At 38.6% G+C, this 14001-nt stretch overlaps 1 protein-coding gene across 15 annotated transcripts in view; it reads right to left on the bottom strand.

Annotated features, from left to right (window-relative positions):
* Positions 1 to 14001, bottom strand: part of NMNAT3 (nicotinamide nucleotide adenylyltransferase 3) — a 31759-nt gene that overhangs the window by 16705 nt on the left and 1053 nt on the right. For 8 of the 15 annotated variants that reach the window (XR_010833557.1, XR_010833551.1, XR_010833561.1 and 5 more), the window contains exons 2-3: positions 5945 to 6046; positions 3575 to 3709 (exon numbers count right to left, since the gene is read on the bottom strand). Coding sequence is in view for 3 of the 15 variants with exons in the window: in XM_067002445.1 (XP_066858546.1) it covers positions 3575 to 3689 (115 nt within the window). In the remaining 12 variants the exon portion in view is untranslated. Of the gene's footprint in view, positions 1 to 3574; positions 3710 to 5944; positions 6047 to 11598; positions 12572 to 12598; positions 13968 to 14001 lie in introns of those variants that run through there. The other 7 variants (XR_010833562.1, XR_010833552.1, XR_010833555.1 and 4 more) reach the window with 3 other exon arrangements.

Below are 14001 nucleotides of genomic sequence, written 5' to 3'. Positions count from 1 at the left end.
CATCTATGCAAATGAGCATTTCCTACAGAAGGAAAGGAGAAAGCTAGCATCGTGGGAGTAACAGTACGAATATTAACGTGGTACAATACTCTGCTCACAGGATACCCTATCCTGAATTTCCTAAACTCAGTAAAAGATCAGGAGCTAACTGTGTGCACCAATAAGGACTGAGAAAATTGAGTTTTATGTAATGGAAGCTTCTTATGTAGAGATGCAGTTTATCTTGAGATGTCTTAAGATTTATACTTTGATTTGCACCTCTGCAAAGTGTGCAAATAGTTTTAATTCCTTCTGGATGCTAAGCCACGCGCACATCTCCCCACGTATCTTTCAAGGATAGAGCCTAGTATAATTAAAGTACTGCTCTATTTAAGCAAGTACTTCTGTAAGCCTTTTAATGAAAACACAGAAAATTAAAATTTGTTTCCTTTAATTCACGTTCAGTTAATCCTAACTAATGTCTGCACGTACAATAAATATTGACAATGAGTAACTATTGCAGATCTGATCCTAGACCAACCATATCTGTGTTGCTATACACACTACACAAACAGCAGGATCAAAGCCTTTTTTGTGTTGTGTTAAAATTCTGGTTATCAGAATTGTTGCAAGAAAACAGCATGAATGCATTGACTTCCAGTTGACTTGCTGCAGTTATAATCTGATCTCATTCTTTTTTGACAGTATCAGGTTGAACAACATAAGCTTCTGAATTCCCAGGACTTGCTGGTGACTAGTTACTCCTTGGATTTCTCAGTTGCATTGCCCAGAACTGCATCTGACAACCAATGTCTCACATTTTTTCCCCACCTTTTCGGAAGATAGTAACTGATTTTCCTTCTCCTCCTCCTTGCATCTGTTTTGTCAGAGCCAGAAACATCTTGTCTTTCACACCCCCTCCTTTGCCCTGCATCCCTTCTGGTCTTATCTTGGTGATGTAAGCATCCTCCGCTGGCAATGTTTGGCAAACAACGTTCTGAACATCTTACACAGGCTGATTCTACCACTTTGGACTTAATGGTCAAATTTAACATCTGACACCAGGTATTAACAGAATGAAAAGACATTTGGCACCATCAGTTCAAATTTCAAGAGTATCTTAAAACAAGGAATTGAATCTGAGAAAGTTCTAGTTACGTGTGAGGACTCAAATTGATAGGACTTGAAACAAAACTCAGATAAACTAAGTTACTCTGTCACATGTAGACATGTCTGTTGTATTTAGAAGGTGGCATTACAAGATTTGGTGACTGATATTAACAAAAGAAGGTTGAATTACTTGACTTGTGGCAATGAAACTGCAGATACTGCTTGAAGTATCAAACTCCATAAAACAAGATTAGACAGCATTTGAAACTGAAATGATGGGTAAAAAGCTGGCAGAGAGAACGACTGGAGATGTCAGTCAGGATGCACACTGCAGTAGTCATGTCATTTGTAACAGTAAAACTTGACTGGGAAGTCAGGTCCAGCCAAGCTGTTGCACAGCTCATCAATTCTGCCTGATTAGCAGTGGAATAGAAATATGGAAGTAGCACCAGCAGTAATTTCTCCAGCCTTGGCAACATCGCTTCTCATGCTAGTTAATTTTGCACTCATGCTAGCTACTTTCTCAAGCATTCAGTATTTGTTGTGACTGAAGGGAGTCAACACAAACACGGCAGACCACTGCCTCACTTCTACAAGCAAGCTCTAGAGGTGTATAACCACTGTCTTCCAGCCCCACTATCAGCTCCCAGCCTGCAACTAGGGCTCCTTCTGAGCAAAAGCCTCCAGTTTCTTCTCTTCTTCCCTGGGTCACTACTGGAGCAGAAACAGGACAAGAACCATGAGAGAATGATAAATGAAGTTTCTGTGTGGGAATGGTTCCACCATAACACAGGCATTTTTATAGCATGTTGCAAACCTTCTCTGTCTGAGAAACTGCCCTCACCATAGCCAGAAAGACCACATACATACACATGTACCCATGTTTACAGTTATTGCATATCAAGTTACCTCTGCTTGAGATAACTACAGTTCCCACAAGCTGAGGATTCTTGCTTTGCATACATACTGGGTTAAACATTCAAAAGGTGCAAGGATTACACTGTAGGCAACCCAGATGTATTTAAATTTCACTTTCTTCAGCATAAGAAGTACTTATACCAGGAAATCCCTGCACATTGAACTAAGAAGTCAAAATTCAAGTCATACCCTATCCAGAACAAAGGACTGATGCTAGAGTCACGATGTAAGGCACAAATTTCATTTCAGCCATTCAGAATTTCATTTTTAATATGATTTTCACTAGACCTGTTTAAATAAATTGTTCTGAATAAAGGGTGGAGCCTTGTTACAGAGACCCTGGCACAGACCAGGGCATAATTGCAATTCAGGCAGAATCATAATTAATTTCCCAAATCAATCCTTCTTTTAAGGTTAAGAAATAAGTTACTTGATTGTAACACATGATGTAAGAGAATTACCGGTTGGTCTCACATTGCCTTTGTAAACTTTGCATACCTGGGAACCCAAAGGAGTTATAAAATTACAATAAGAAAAGCTAATTCAAGTCCCTTAACCCTTTATTTCTAGTCCTCCAGGAGAAACAATATCATTTTACTATTTCAGAAAAACACAAAACCATAAAAGCAGCTCTCAGAGCCAGTTGTTCAATTCTTCTCATGAAAAAGCAAAGAACTCTCACACTATATGGTGAGTAGGTAGCTGCAGCTCTTACTGCACAGCTACATCAGAGGGTTTACCAGATTCCCTCCTGCACCCACCCCATGCACATTTAAGAACCAAATTAATTTTTATGCATGTTCCTATTGCACAACCTCCCTAGCAACATCCCTGTCAAGTTCCAGTAAGCTATGATTCCCTTCTAACCTCTTCCAGAGGTATGCATACATTTTCGCAGCCAGAAGGAAGATAAAAGCCTCAGCAATTAAGCAGTTATCAAGCTTAGAGCACAATGCTCCTCCAAAGCTTTTATCAGTCTTGCTTAAGTTCTTGATATTACCTAGCTTTCTCCTTTGTTGCTGAAACCTTCTAGCCTGCTGACATCTAGCTTTTATGATCACTCTTCTGAAGAAGTTATTTTGCTTGGGGAGATAAGTTGTACCTCTTACTGAAGATGGATAATGAATAATTAACATTTCATCTTTTCTCCAATTTCACCCAGTTGTCAAAGCCGCTAGCTGTAACACTTCTTCGTATTAAAATACAACATACCATAAAAGAATGAAGTCTGAACATAAACATCTCTTTTCAGTTTCAAAACTATTGAAGGTCTTTCACAAGATTCAGTCTATTTCATGCATACGATTCTAAAACTGTTGATAAAGTTTTCAGTTCAGTTGCACGGACACACGTGATACCTTTTTTAATGCAGTAAGTCAAAGGAAGAGGCAATGCTAGAATTTCTATATTGAATATTCCACAAAAGCTTCATATCAAATCATCAAATAAAAAATAATAAAGTTAAGACAACTGTAAAGTGACAGCTTAGCTATAACACGTGTTAGAAGTGTCTTCCTTTTCCCAGGAAAACACCACGTACGTGTAGTCCTAATAAACCCTTACTGACCTGTTTGGTGCAGGTGATCTCTAGCCAGCTCAAATAAACGCATATGCATATTTGTGATGGGGTTAAAGGAGCCACAAGCTAGAAGAATGAGAGGTATCCTGTTCTTCATTGACATCAAAACACTAAAATTCCAGCCTAAAGAAAAAAAAATATGAAAAAAGACAAACTTGACAAAGAGCAGTCTTCCCATTGTTCCTCAAAACAAAAGCAGCACTGTTCTCAGAACCATGTATTCTTGAAAAATTGGGAAAGTATCAAAAGTTCAGTTTGTTGCATCATTACAACACACAGAAAGTATTAGCTCAGAAGCACACATTATTTTATACTAGTTAGGAGAGCATCGACAGGTTCTTTTTCCCTATATACATAAATAGCTAGAAAGTGTTTCTAGATATTCATATAGTCATTTATACAAAACTGTCAGAGTTTTGAGTTTTTATTTTTAACCTGCTCTTACCAGAAAAGATCTTTGTGCTGTCTTTCTGTCAACCCCCTATTAATAACTTTAGAACCTGCAGGCCTGTCAAAAGCACTTTTTTTTTTTTTTAATTAAGTTCTTAAATGGGACCTGTGCAGCATATGGCAAAAACCCACATGTAACACCAAAACCTACAGGTCTGGCTTCCTTAGAGGCAGGCAGGCAGTGGCTGGTGGCCAGGCAGCCAGTCTGCACATACTTCGAACATTATCAGCAACTGCCTCCTCAGTTTCTTCATTGGATGGCAGAGCAAGTGATGGTGGATCAATGATAGGGAACAGCAGGGAAGACAAACTATAGCTGTTACAAGAAAACACAGGGGACATTAAAAAGCTATGGATATAGGAATAACAGGTGGGGAGCAATGCTGTTAGGAGCCCTGCTACAGTAGAAACTGGTTTGAGTTAGTCACTGTGCTTGGTGCTCCTTATTTGCATAACTCTTTTTACAATTGGTCCAAAATATACCAGGCACGATTCAAACAGTTGTGTCCTACATATGTGTCTGTGATTAGGGTTTTTAGATGGGCTGTTTTCTTGGCACTTGAAATTATCCCAACAATGCTCACACCCATGTATAGCACAGAAGACTACTGCATCCCAAATATCAGACCCCAGTTCTGGCCCGAAACAGACCAAACCTGGTATGGATTCTGTGCCCTGTGCAGCACAATTCCGTTCCATAGCTGCAGTGTACCAAAGCACTGTAGCTCAGAGCCCACCACTCGCTGGTCCGAGTCCTTATGTTCCCCTACGTATTTTTTCCCTTTACTTCCTTAGAAGAATTTCACAATAATGGTTAAAATAAAGCCCAGTTAATGCTTCATATTTGCAAATTCTATCAGTTCATTTATAGCATTTACTGCGAGACTTAACTCTGAAGACTCAGACTGCACCATTTAACAGCATTGGTGCATCCAGCAACAAGTTTTAATATTTCCACTTTTGAAATGTTGGCAGTTTGCAAACTTTTAATAGAGAAAATTATTTGAAGCATACGTACTATGAGTTCATTGTCTAGCACTGAATACACATTAAGATCCCCCACCCCCATTTCTCTTACTTCATCATGCTAAGGGAAATATACAGGGGTGTGAGAAGACTCACTGGCTAGAGATCCAATGAAAGTTAGTCTACTATTGCAGTAGCTGTGGAAAGCACATTTCACAGCAATCTGTCCCTCCACTTTGGTTCACTAACCCTGTAGAGACACTAACAAACTCATACATCAGGGCTGTGTGCAAGCTTTACAGCTTCTTTATTTGGAACAAAAGCAAGCTCAAGAATTTTCTTCACTATCATGAGTTCTATAAGCAGATCTTCATTTTATTGGGAAACATCTTTCTGCCTTGAAAAAGGTAAAAAAAATAATTTACTATGTGATGAATTGAAAACCAGATTGTTCCCAGAATATTTAAATGTTCTCCTATGGTTCCAGCTTTTTGCTGGGTGAATTCTGTTGCCTCAGATTAGTCAATGCTGGACTCTCAATAAGAAATTAATTCATTCTAGACTAAGAATTTCCTGGAAGCAGAAACTTTTTACAGTAATAACTATAATGACGCTGCTCAGCAACCAGCCCTGCAGGTAGGCTTGGACAGTATTACATGAGAACCTAAAATCAGTAGTATTCACACAGCTCCATCCAGATTGTAGGCAGTATCAGGCAGCACTCCTCTTACTCTTGTGTTCAGGGGGCCAATACATACCCAGTCTTCCCAGTTACATCTATCAACAGCAGCTCTAGCAAGAGCTCTGGCATCCTCTCTTCTGTTCTATTGAAATGTAGCTTATGCTGTGCTTTCCTTTGCCGTGTTGAAAGTTATAAGTGAATTTATTTTTTTTAAAGAAACTTTTAACTCTATACACTAGTAATTCTTCTCTATTTCTCACCTGAAAAAGATGCCTTGGATGGTTTGATTGCAGCTCTGACTCGTTTATACCTCTAGGGAAGGACTTCAACCTGTAATTCTCAATGATAACCAGACAGTACTGCTAATGGAAATTAAAAAAAAAAAAGGAAAAAAAGATCAAATAAAAATACACTAATGGCAAACAGGTAGTAAAGAGGCATTCTAGAAGATATTTATTTATATGTACACATCATATATACAAATTTATAAATAAAAAATCAAAACAGCAGTACTTTTATTTTTAATATCCCTATGTACTGTAACCTGAAGTTACTCAACAGGTACAGTAAAGCTTTTAAGGTTCCAAAGAAAGCTTTCAAGTTTTCAAGACAGAGTGCTCTCTCTTTCCTATTCAAAATAGGTAAATCCTTCTCTGCCACTTAGTTCATCAGTTTGGGATCACCTCAAGCTGGAAAGGGTGGAAAGCTGCATCCCCAAGGAAGTGTTTTGTGTGCCTCTCTTTCGGATTGAGAAGGAAGACTTCTGGTAAAGGACTCCAGCTGGAGTGAACACTCTATTTAGATTCTGAGTACTCCCTGAGTATATTTTAAGATATCAATTCCCCAAGCAAAATTAAGTATAGCATATTGTTAAAGAAGTGAAGAAAAGTTATTTCATTTCCCACTTCCTCCATTTATTCTTTTTAGTAGAATTGCCAGTATGTTTTCTGGCTTCCTTATAGCTAGCAATGAGTGCTTCACGCCAACTGATTTTAACTGATTTTTCAGCTAAGCTCCCTTGAGAAATCAAGCAGAGAAGAAAACTCGAAACACCATAACGTTCTCCTGACCTGTTCATCTCACGAGATGTAGTGGCAGTTGCACTAAGTGCTACAGCACCGTGTTCCTACAGTTACAAATGCCTCCAACCACTCAAATCAAAGTCGTATGCATTTTACCTACACATGAAGCCACATGCCCTTTACTAATTTCACCATTTGAATACAAGCAACAACCAAGTAAGTAGGTGACTGTGCTGTTATCAGGCATTTACTGAGTGTGCACATCGTGTTAGGGGAATATATTTGTTCCATGTGTTCCATAAAAGTAAGCCATTAAACCAGCCCTGAATACTTTGATAAGTTGTCTTCCCTTGCCAAATGGCCTTCAGACCAAGGAAGCAGTAGTTAGTAAAAGCCTGCATCAATTTCGATATGCTAATACCAATTTGCACCTATTAGTTGCTATATGTGTTTGCAAAAAGTCGCCCAGGTGTAACATCAATAACGTACTTAGTTAAATAAATAATCTCGGATGAATTTGTTCCCTAGCAATTGTCCCTACATAATGCATCTTCCATTAATGGTGCCCCATAAAACAGAAGTGTTTCCTCCTGTTGCTGCTCCCAAGTGTAGCTGAAATACAAAGTACTTTTGAGGAAGGTGTATATGAGTAAATCGACTGCTTCATTTTCATGGCAAGGCTGTAAAAAGAAATTCCAATTAAGTCGAAATATGTATCTCGACCTCTAACAGAGTAGGAGAATTATGGAAAAATGCACAAAACCCTTAGATTGGGAGGGGAAGAAAGGACAGAGCCCACCATCTAAAAGAGGGCTGCAACATAGAAAATAAGCTCTCTCTCAGGGACCTCCTAAGTAACCAAATTTTAGGAGTGCTTCAACATAGCGATGATATTAATCAGCAGAAAGCAATTATTAAGCATTTTTTAGAAGTCGGGTCCCTATCTCTGTCCTTCCACTTCCACAACTGTGAAACAGGAAATAACATTCAACTATTTCTGAGGCTGGACTTGGCTTCACATATACTGAAACTGAAGTGACCTGATTTGTAGAGATCTACTTCACATCTGCTCCCTCACAGAAATTATTACTTCTGTGACAAACTACTGCTTCTGTTTACAAGCTACATACAGTTAAACATCTTCCACAAATCTGCATTTCAAAATTCTAAAAGAAAGTACTTAAAGTGCATTAGGAGAGATGCATCTTGTATCTCTTGCTTTAACAAACTTTTCACTTTTTTTCTTTTTGCTGATATGCCATTTTTTATTGCCTATGCTATTCCTACAGTAAGACCTCACCTATTTTCAAGTAATTTTGAAGCATTCAGTAGAAACCTTGGGGGCAAGTCATATAACATTTCTGCTTCATCACTCTTAACAATTAGTATACTAATTTGTATATTTGAGCTTAGTAATTCACTTTTTTTTTTAAGCTAATTGTTTTTTTTTTTTTTAGAAGAAACAACCACATTTGATTCTTGCATAAAATTAGTACATTTTATCAATACATCTTGTGACAATGCATCTTCCCTCCCAACGTGAGGGCAAAATATAACACCTTTTCTCATCTTTGCTGTCTGTCCTCAAAATTCACAAATAATGGAAACAAGTAAAAGCACATCTCTGAACAGATAGCATGAAGATATGCCACTTCAGAGCATTATAGCTTTTGTTTTTGATGACAAAAGGGATGAGTTAAAGAATAGGGCTTGCAGAAAACAAGTTGTAGCACCAGGTTCACGTTGCATGCAACAACTGCGCACAGCTCCCTCTGGTGAGCACTTCTGCACAAGGGCTGGGCGTGCTCCCTGCTGACACGGTGCACCAGTAGCCTTGGCCAAGCAGGTGTCTTCTCGCTCAAAGCCAGCTACCTTATGTGCTTGGGGTATTGCCTGCAGCTTAGAAAGGCTCCGTGCAGCTATACTTAAAAAGAGAGATACCTTCAAATGAGGAAGCCACACTTAAGCAATACGATAGAGGTTATGAAGGAAAAACACACACAGTTTTCATTAGAAAATTAATGCAAGTTCTTTTTCTGTTGCTTACGTTCCCACAATACATCAATAATAGATGACGTTACAGATGACCACAGTTAAGTTCTGCTGAAAGTCAGTAATTAGAGCCATATCTGATTAATTATCAGAAGCACAACGGAGTGCTGAGCAGCGCAGTCTGATTCACGAGCTGTTAAATTAGTAAACTGGAGGACAAGACACTCATACGTGCACACTGCGATGCAGACTCACCCTTGAGTACGATTTCTGAAAAGAGCAGAAAGAAACCAAATTCTAGCACAGGATAAAAGTGTTATCTCCTCCCATGAGGGTAAATCTAGACTTCAGATGAAATTTAGATTTGAACAAGTTCAAAGCTGCACACATCCATTCTTTCACTAGGCCACCCTATTGCCTCGTAGAGATTTATTTAGCTGAGCCCAGTGAGTTCCACGAGGTGATGTCAAGGATGTTATGGTTGTAAGACACATTCTCAAAGTCAGAAAATAACAGTATATTTTACCAGCTGACCCAAATCATAGCAAACCATAGCACACAAATATCCCTTAAAAATATGATCAGATACCAGAGATTTTCTCACGCTGTTACTAAAAGGAGCCGTTGCTGTAACAGAAGTTACTCCAGTCACTACATTCCCAACGTGTGCTTTCACTAAAAGCAATCCTCCACAGCAGTGACAGATTTACGTTATGTTCATTATTAAAGTGGAAGGTGGGGATATACAGGTAAATATCTGGGTAAGAGAAAATATGAAAAATGTACAATGTAGGGTGATATTTTATTTACTTATCAAAAAGTTACTCACTCAAGCCATGAAGAATTTTATAAGGTGGCTATAAATATTCTGCATAGCCTAATATGACACTCTAATCCTCTAAAATGGCTTTTTCAGGGCCACATGATGGATCATATTATTGTTATTTCCAATGACTCAGGTGCACTTGGTTTCTTTCTCCATTTCATGAAATCTTTCATGACTTGCATTGTAGAGCCATTAACGAAGTACATGATAGAACACATGATTTTCTATCATATTCAGCATATCAGAAGGATGAAGTAGCCCCTATTTTTTTTTTAAAGCCAGACTTTTAGTTAGAAAATGCAAGTCTCACCACAGTTTCTAAGTCAGATTAAAAAAAATAAGCAAACCTAACTATCTTCAAGCCTGTTGCAGGCTCCACCAGAACAACAGATTATACAGCCTCACAGAAATCAGCTTTTTCCCCTACACGTATCTGTGAAAAGGGCCCAAAGCATATCAAATATTGCCTTTAGTAGTGCATTGTGCTCTTTTGCTTTAGATAGGCTTAATTTTGGGGTACTCGCCATTTTTCCTTCTGCTTTGTCCAAGCAGTAATTTCCCCAGCAAATGGTAGTGACCAAAAAGCTATCCATGGACAAAAAACCTCACAGAAAACTGCAGGGAGTCCGCGTCCCGAATCCCAAATGCCTGGGGGGCTAATAGAGAAAGCAGCCTCTGCCAAATTGTGTCTTCCTTTCTTGAGATTAGAATCCTTCACACCACAGTATGAGGCCTTCTTCTTGCAATCACTTTATTTCAGGCTGTATCAGTGGGGAAATACCCATTCACAAAAAAGCCAACAAGACCTTTCAATACTGCCTTTTCCTTTTTTTTTTTTTAAAAAAAAGTTTCTAAGTATAAATCTATACCTTTCTTAGCTCAGATTTTAGCTAGTATCTCAGTTTGAAAGTGTAAATTTTTAGAGTTTTTTTTGGTGCAGTTACATCTCTGAAATCAACTTAAATATGATTTACCCTCATTCTGTCCTTTTAATATTTTTTTTCCTTCCAAAGAAAAAATTAGTTCTGCATTTAACTTCCATTCCCAATTTCCACTCCACTGATAAGAAGAAACTGGAACTGAATGGCACTAAAATTCAGTGAAAAGCATACATGGACAAAACATGAAAAATAATAAAATGATCACAGGAATCACCCAGTCTAAAATACATGCTAAAATTGAATCTGGTGACTGCTTAAATGGCTTTAAAGTGCAAAGAACTGGGGCAGCAGAATTCCTTAGTATAACCTTAAGAAAGCAAACATTAATCTCAACACCCACAAGATGGTGCCAGGGAATTCAAATCAACCATAACATTAAGAAGTAAATAAGCTTATCCAGGCAGTAATTTTCCCAGCAAATGGTAGTAACCCAAAAGCTAACCATGGACAAAAAAAAGACTGACAGAAAACTGCAGTGTGTCTGTGGCCCAAATTTAGAGAATAATTGAGAAGTTGTCCTTTTTTTTTTTCCCTAAAAAAAAAAAAAAAGGCCTGAGTTCTTGCAGGTTTATAACCATGAATACACTCAGGGATACCTCAGCATTTGGTCCTCAGAGTCTAGCCATTAAGATGCCTGTAAACATGCTCCCGCGATAGGATTCTGTAGGACACTTCTCAGTATTCTTAATTCGGACCCTCATACTGCACAGCTCATATTCATAGGTGCCCTACTGCCTGAACAGGAATATGGCCGTAAAAAAGACCACTCACACACATCAACAGCAAGCTCACATATTGTTACAAGGCATATACAGTGCATTTTAACAAGTATTTTTTGGTAGTCAGATTTATCTACTCTCTTTTTTAAGCAGAAAAAAAAAAAAAGCTTGTAAGGACAAACCACCGTATATTGCTGTTACATTCTTTCTCTATATTCTCAGGGAATAGTGCCCAGAGTTTTTTTTTTTTTTTTTTAAAAGCATTTCATTGTAATTGCCCATACAATATACAACAATGCTTGGACATGTAGCTCTGCAGCAGCTGCACTTAGTTGTACAATCACTTGACAAACCCAGTAGTACTACGCTAGCCCAGAACTACACAGGAAAGAAGTAAAAAGAGAGCAGCTTTACCCACGACATCCATTCAGCCCTTGCTGGGTACCGCAGGATCTCAGCATGCACCGTACAGCAGCAGTACATCCTTTAAGCAGCGTTTCAGCAAGCTCAAGAGACTGTGACTGGATCCAGGTGTCTTCCTGTACTCAGTACAGCGTGGGCTTTATAGTTACTTACCCAACAATCCCTAATGATCTCTCAACACCTAACATTCAACTGCTTTTCCGTTCCTTGTTCTTACCACAGTAGCCTATAAATTTTGTTTTTCCTCTTCTACAGCTGTTGCATGAGTTGTTTTATGCAACCAGTCACCCTTCCATTTGCATGTATGATTCAATTATCCACAAGAAACAATACATAAATTTCCAGAAAAGAGAATACATGCAGAACTGCAACCTGGAATGACTAATTTTAAGTGAACAAATTGCTGATTTAAATGAAGCACTGGCTTGTTTGTCACAACAAACTCTTATACGACTTCAACAATTCCCTTTACAAAGCCAGAGTGATTTCTTTCCTATCAACTTGTTCTGCAGTTCTCTTACAATTAGCAAAATACATTTAGCAGGACCTAAGGCAAATTTAGTAACAAAAATACAAGCTGCACACAAATGGCAGACATTTAAGTATCAAAGAAAGCATGTTCAATCACCAAAAGCAGGCTTTAAAAGGCAGGAAACAAATGGAGCCTCTAAATCCACTAGTGTAAAACACTCAGCCATGAAACAATCACTTACTGCAACCACAGGGTAATGTAGGATTTCCAGAACATCCAGCAAGACCAAAAGTAAAACAACATCTATAATTGCACTGCTCACTTTCCTGTTCCAAAAAGGGATAACCATTTGCTGTCTAGTACAGCAGAAGAAAATAACTCACAGCACAGTTTGGGGAGTTATGAAAGAGCATTTCAGTGGCTCTACAGTGACATGGAAGATAACTTCTATCAATGTAAAGAATTGGAATAAAATGAAGAACTTAACTAGAGGCTCTCTGCCTATACTTTGAACTTTACCTGACCACCTGCAGGCAGCAAGAAGGAATCCTCCTGCAACACACAGAACTGCTCACTTTGTTAATGGCACGATAGGTCTTCTCATTTTGCAGTTAATACCAAATACAGAAAGCTCCTGTTTGAAATGAAACACCCCTGTCCCACCCCACTACCAATTCAGTAGCATTCAGTTGTCCCTAAGTGGAGCACAGCTGACAGTGAGAAGGCTATCCACAACCAACACTTAAGTCATCAAAATGAAACGCGTTACATACATTTCTTACACTACCTTATGAATTTGACTAGTAACATTGAGGATTTTGCATAGCAATAAGGCTGTTTAAGTAAATGGTTTCTAGGCACAGGAGATCACGTAGCTTGTTGTCTTTACGTTTGTATTAGGTAATCAACTTAGAATTTTTACTTGCTCCATCTTGTACAATCAAAAATTCAAAGAAATTAAACAAACATGTATGTGGCTTGCCTATCATCCAAAATGCTTTCTTTGCCCTTAAGAATATTTCATCTGTACAGGGATTTCTATCTAAACAAAGAACAAAGTGAGATTCTGAAACAGCTTTATAGAAATGAGTTACCTAATTACTACCGATTTTCAAAATCCCCTTGCATAATAGCAATTATCACCCTATTTGTAAATTTTTAGAATCGTTGAAGTTAGCATTAATAACCATGCAGTTATATCATCCTGAAAACATCCTGACCACATCTCCTCTGGTTTTTAGTGGCAGCCAAAAAGCCAACAAAATGCTGGGCATCATGTGGAAAGGTACTGAGACCACCACAGGGCATCGTTTTAGCACTAGGAAGACCTGGCTGGGCCCACATCTTGATTGCTAGGAGCATTCTGGTCTCAGCTCACGAAGGGCAATTCAGAAGATCAAGTGAGTGCGGCTACCGCTGCTCCAGGGAGGCCTGCAACTGCTTGGTTTGGAGAGGAGCTTGAGGGAGGATACGGTTGGGTATTACAAAGTTGAAATTAGAACTTTTTCCTGCAATACTAGATCTAGGAAGCAGTCGGTGAAAGCAACAAAAAAATTTAAACCAGACAAAAGCACCGAGGATACCTGTATGTATGATTTCCCTCATGAAACGTGGCTGGCAGCTGAGAACACAAAGGGAAGCAAGCGGCTGGGTCAGTTTCCCTAAATCGTCTCTGCTCTCTGATGTCCAAGACAAACCACTAGGCTGGACAGACTGTTAGTCTGCCACTTCTTATGGTTTTTGAGTTCTCCATAATATTTGTAAGCTTAAAGGCTAATTTCTTAATTTCTTTCTTTGTATTGTTAAGAAAAACCTAGAATGTTTGATGAACAGAGAGACTTCTACAGCATTTTGCAGAGTGGTGCGTTATACTAAACAACAGTATTAAAAAAGGCAGAGCCTCATATAGTTCAAATTCCCCT

Source organism: Anser cygnoides, chromosome 9, assembly GCF_040182565.1.
Source record: "Anser cygnoides isolate HZ-2024a breed goose chromosome 9, Taihu_goose_T2T_genome, whole genome shotgun sequence".
Classification (NCBI taxonomy): Eukaryota; Metazoa; Chordata; class Aves; order Anseriformes; family Anatidae; genus Anser; species Anser cygnoides.
Note: the sequence above shows the minus strand (reverse complement) of the source record. Positions and strands in the feature narration are given on the sequence as shown.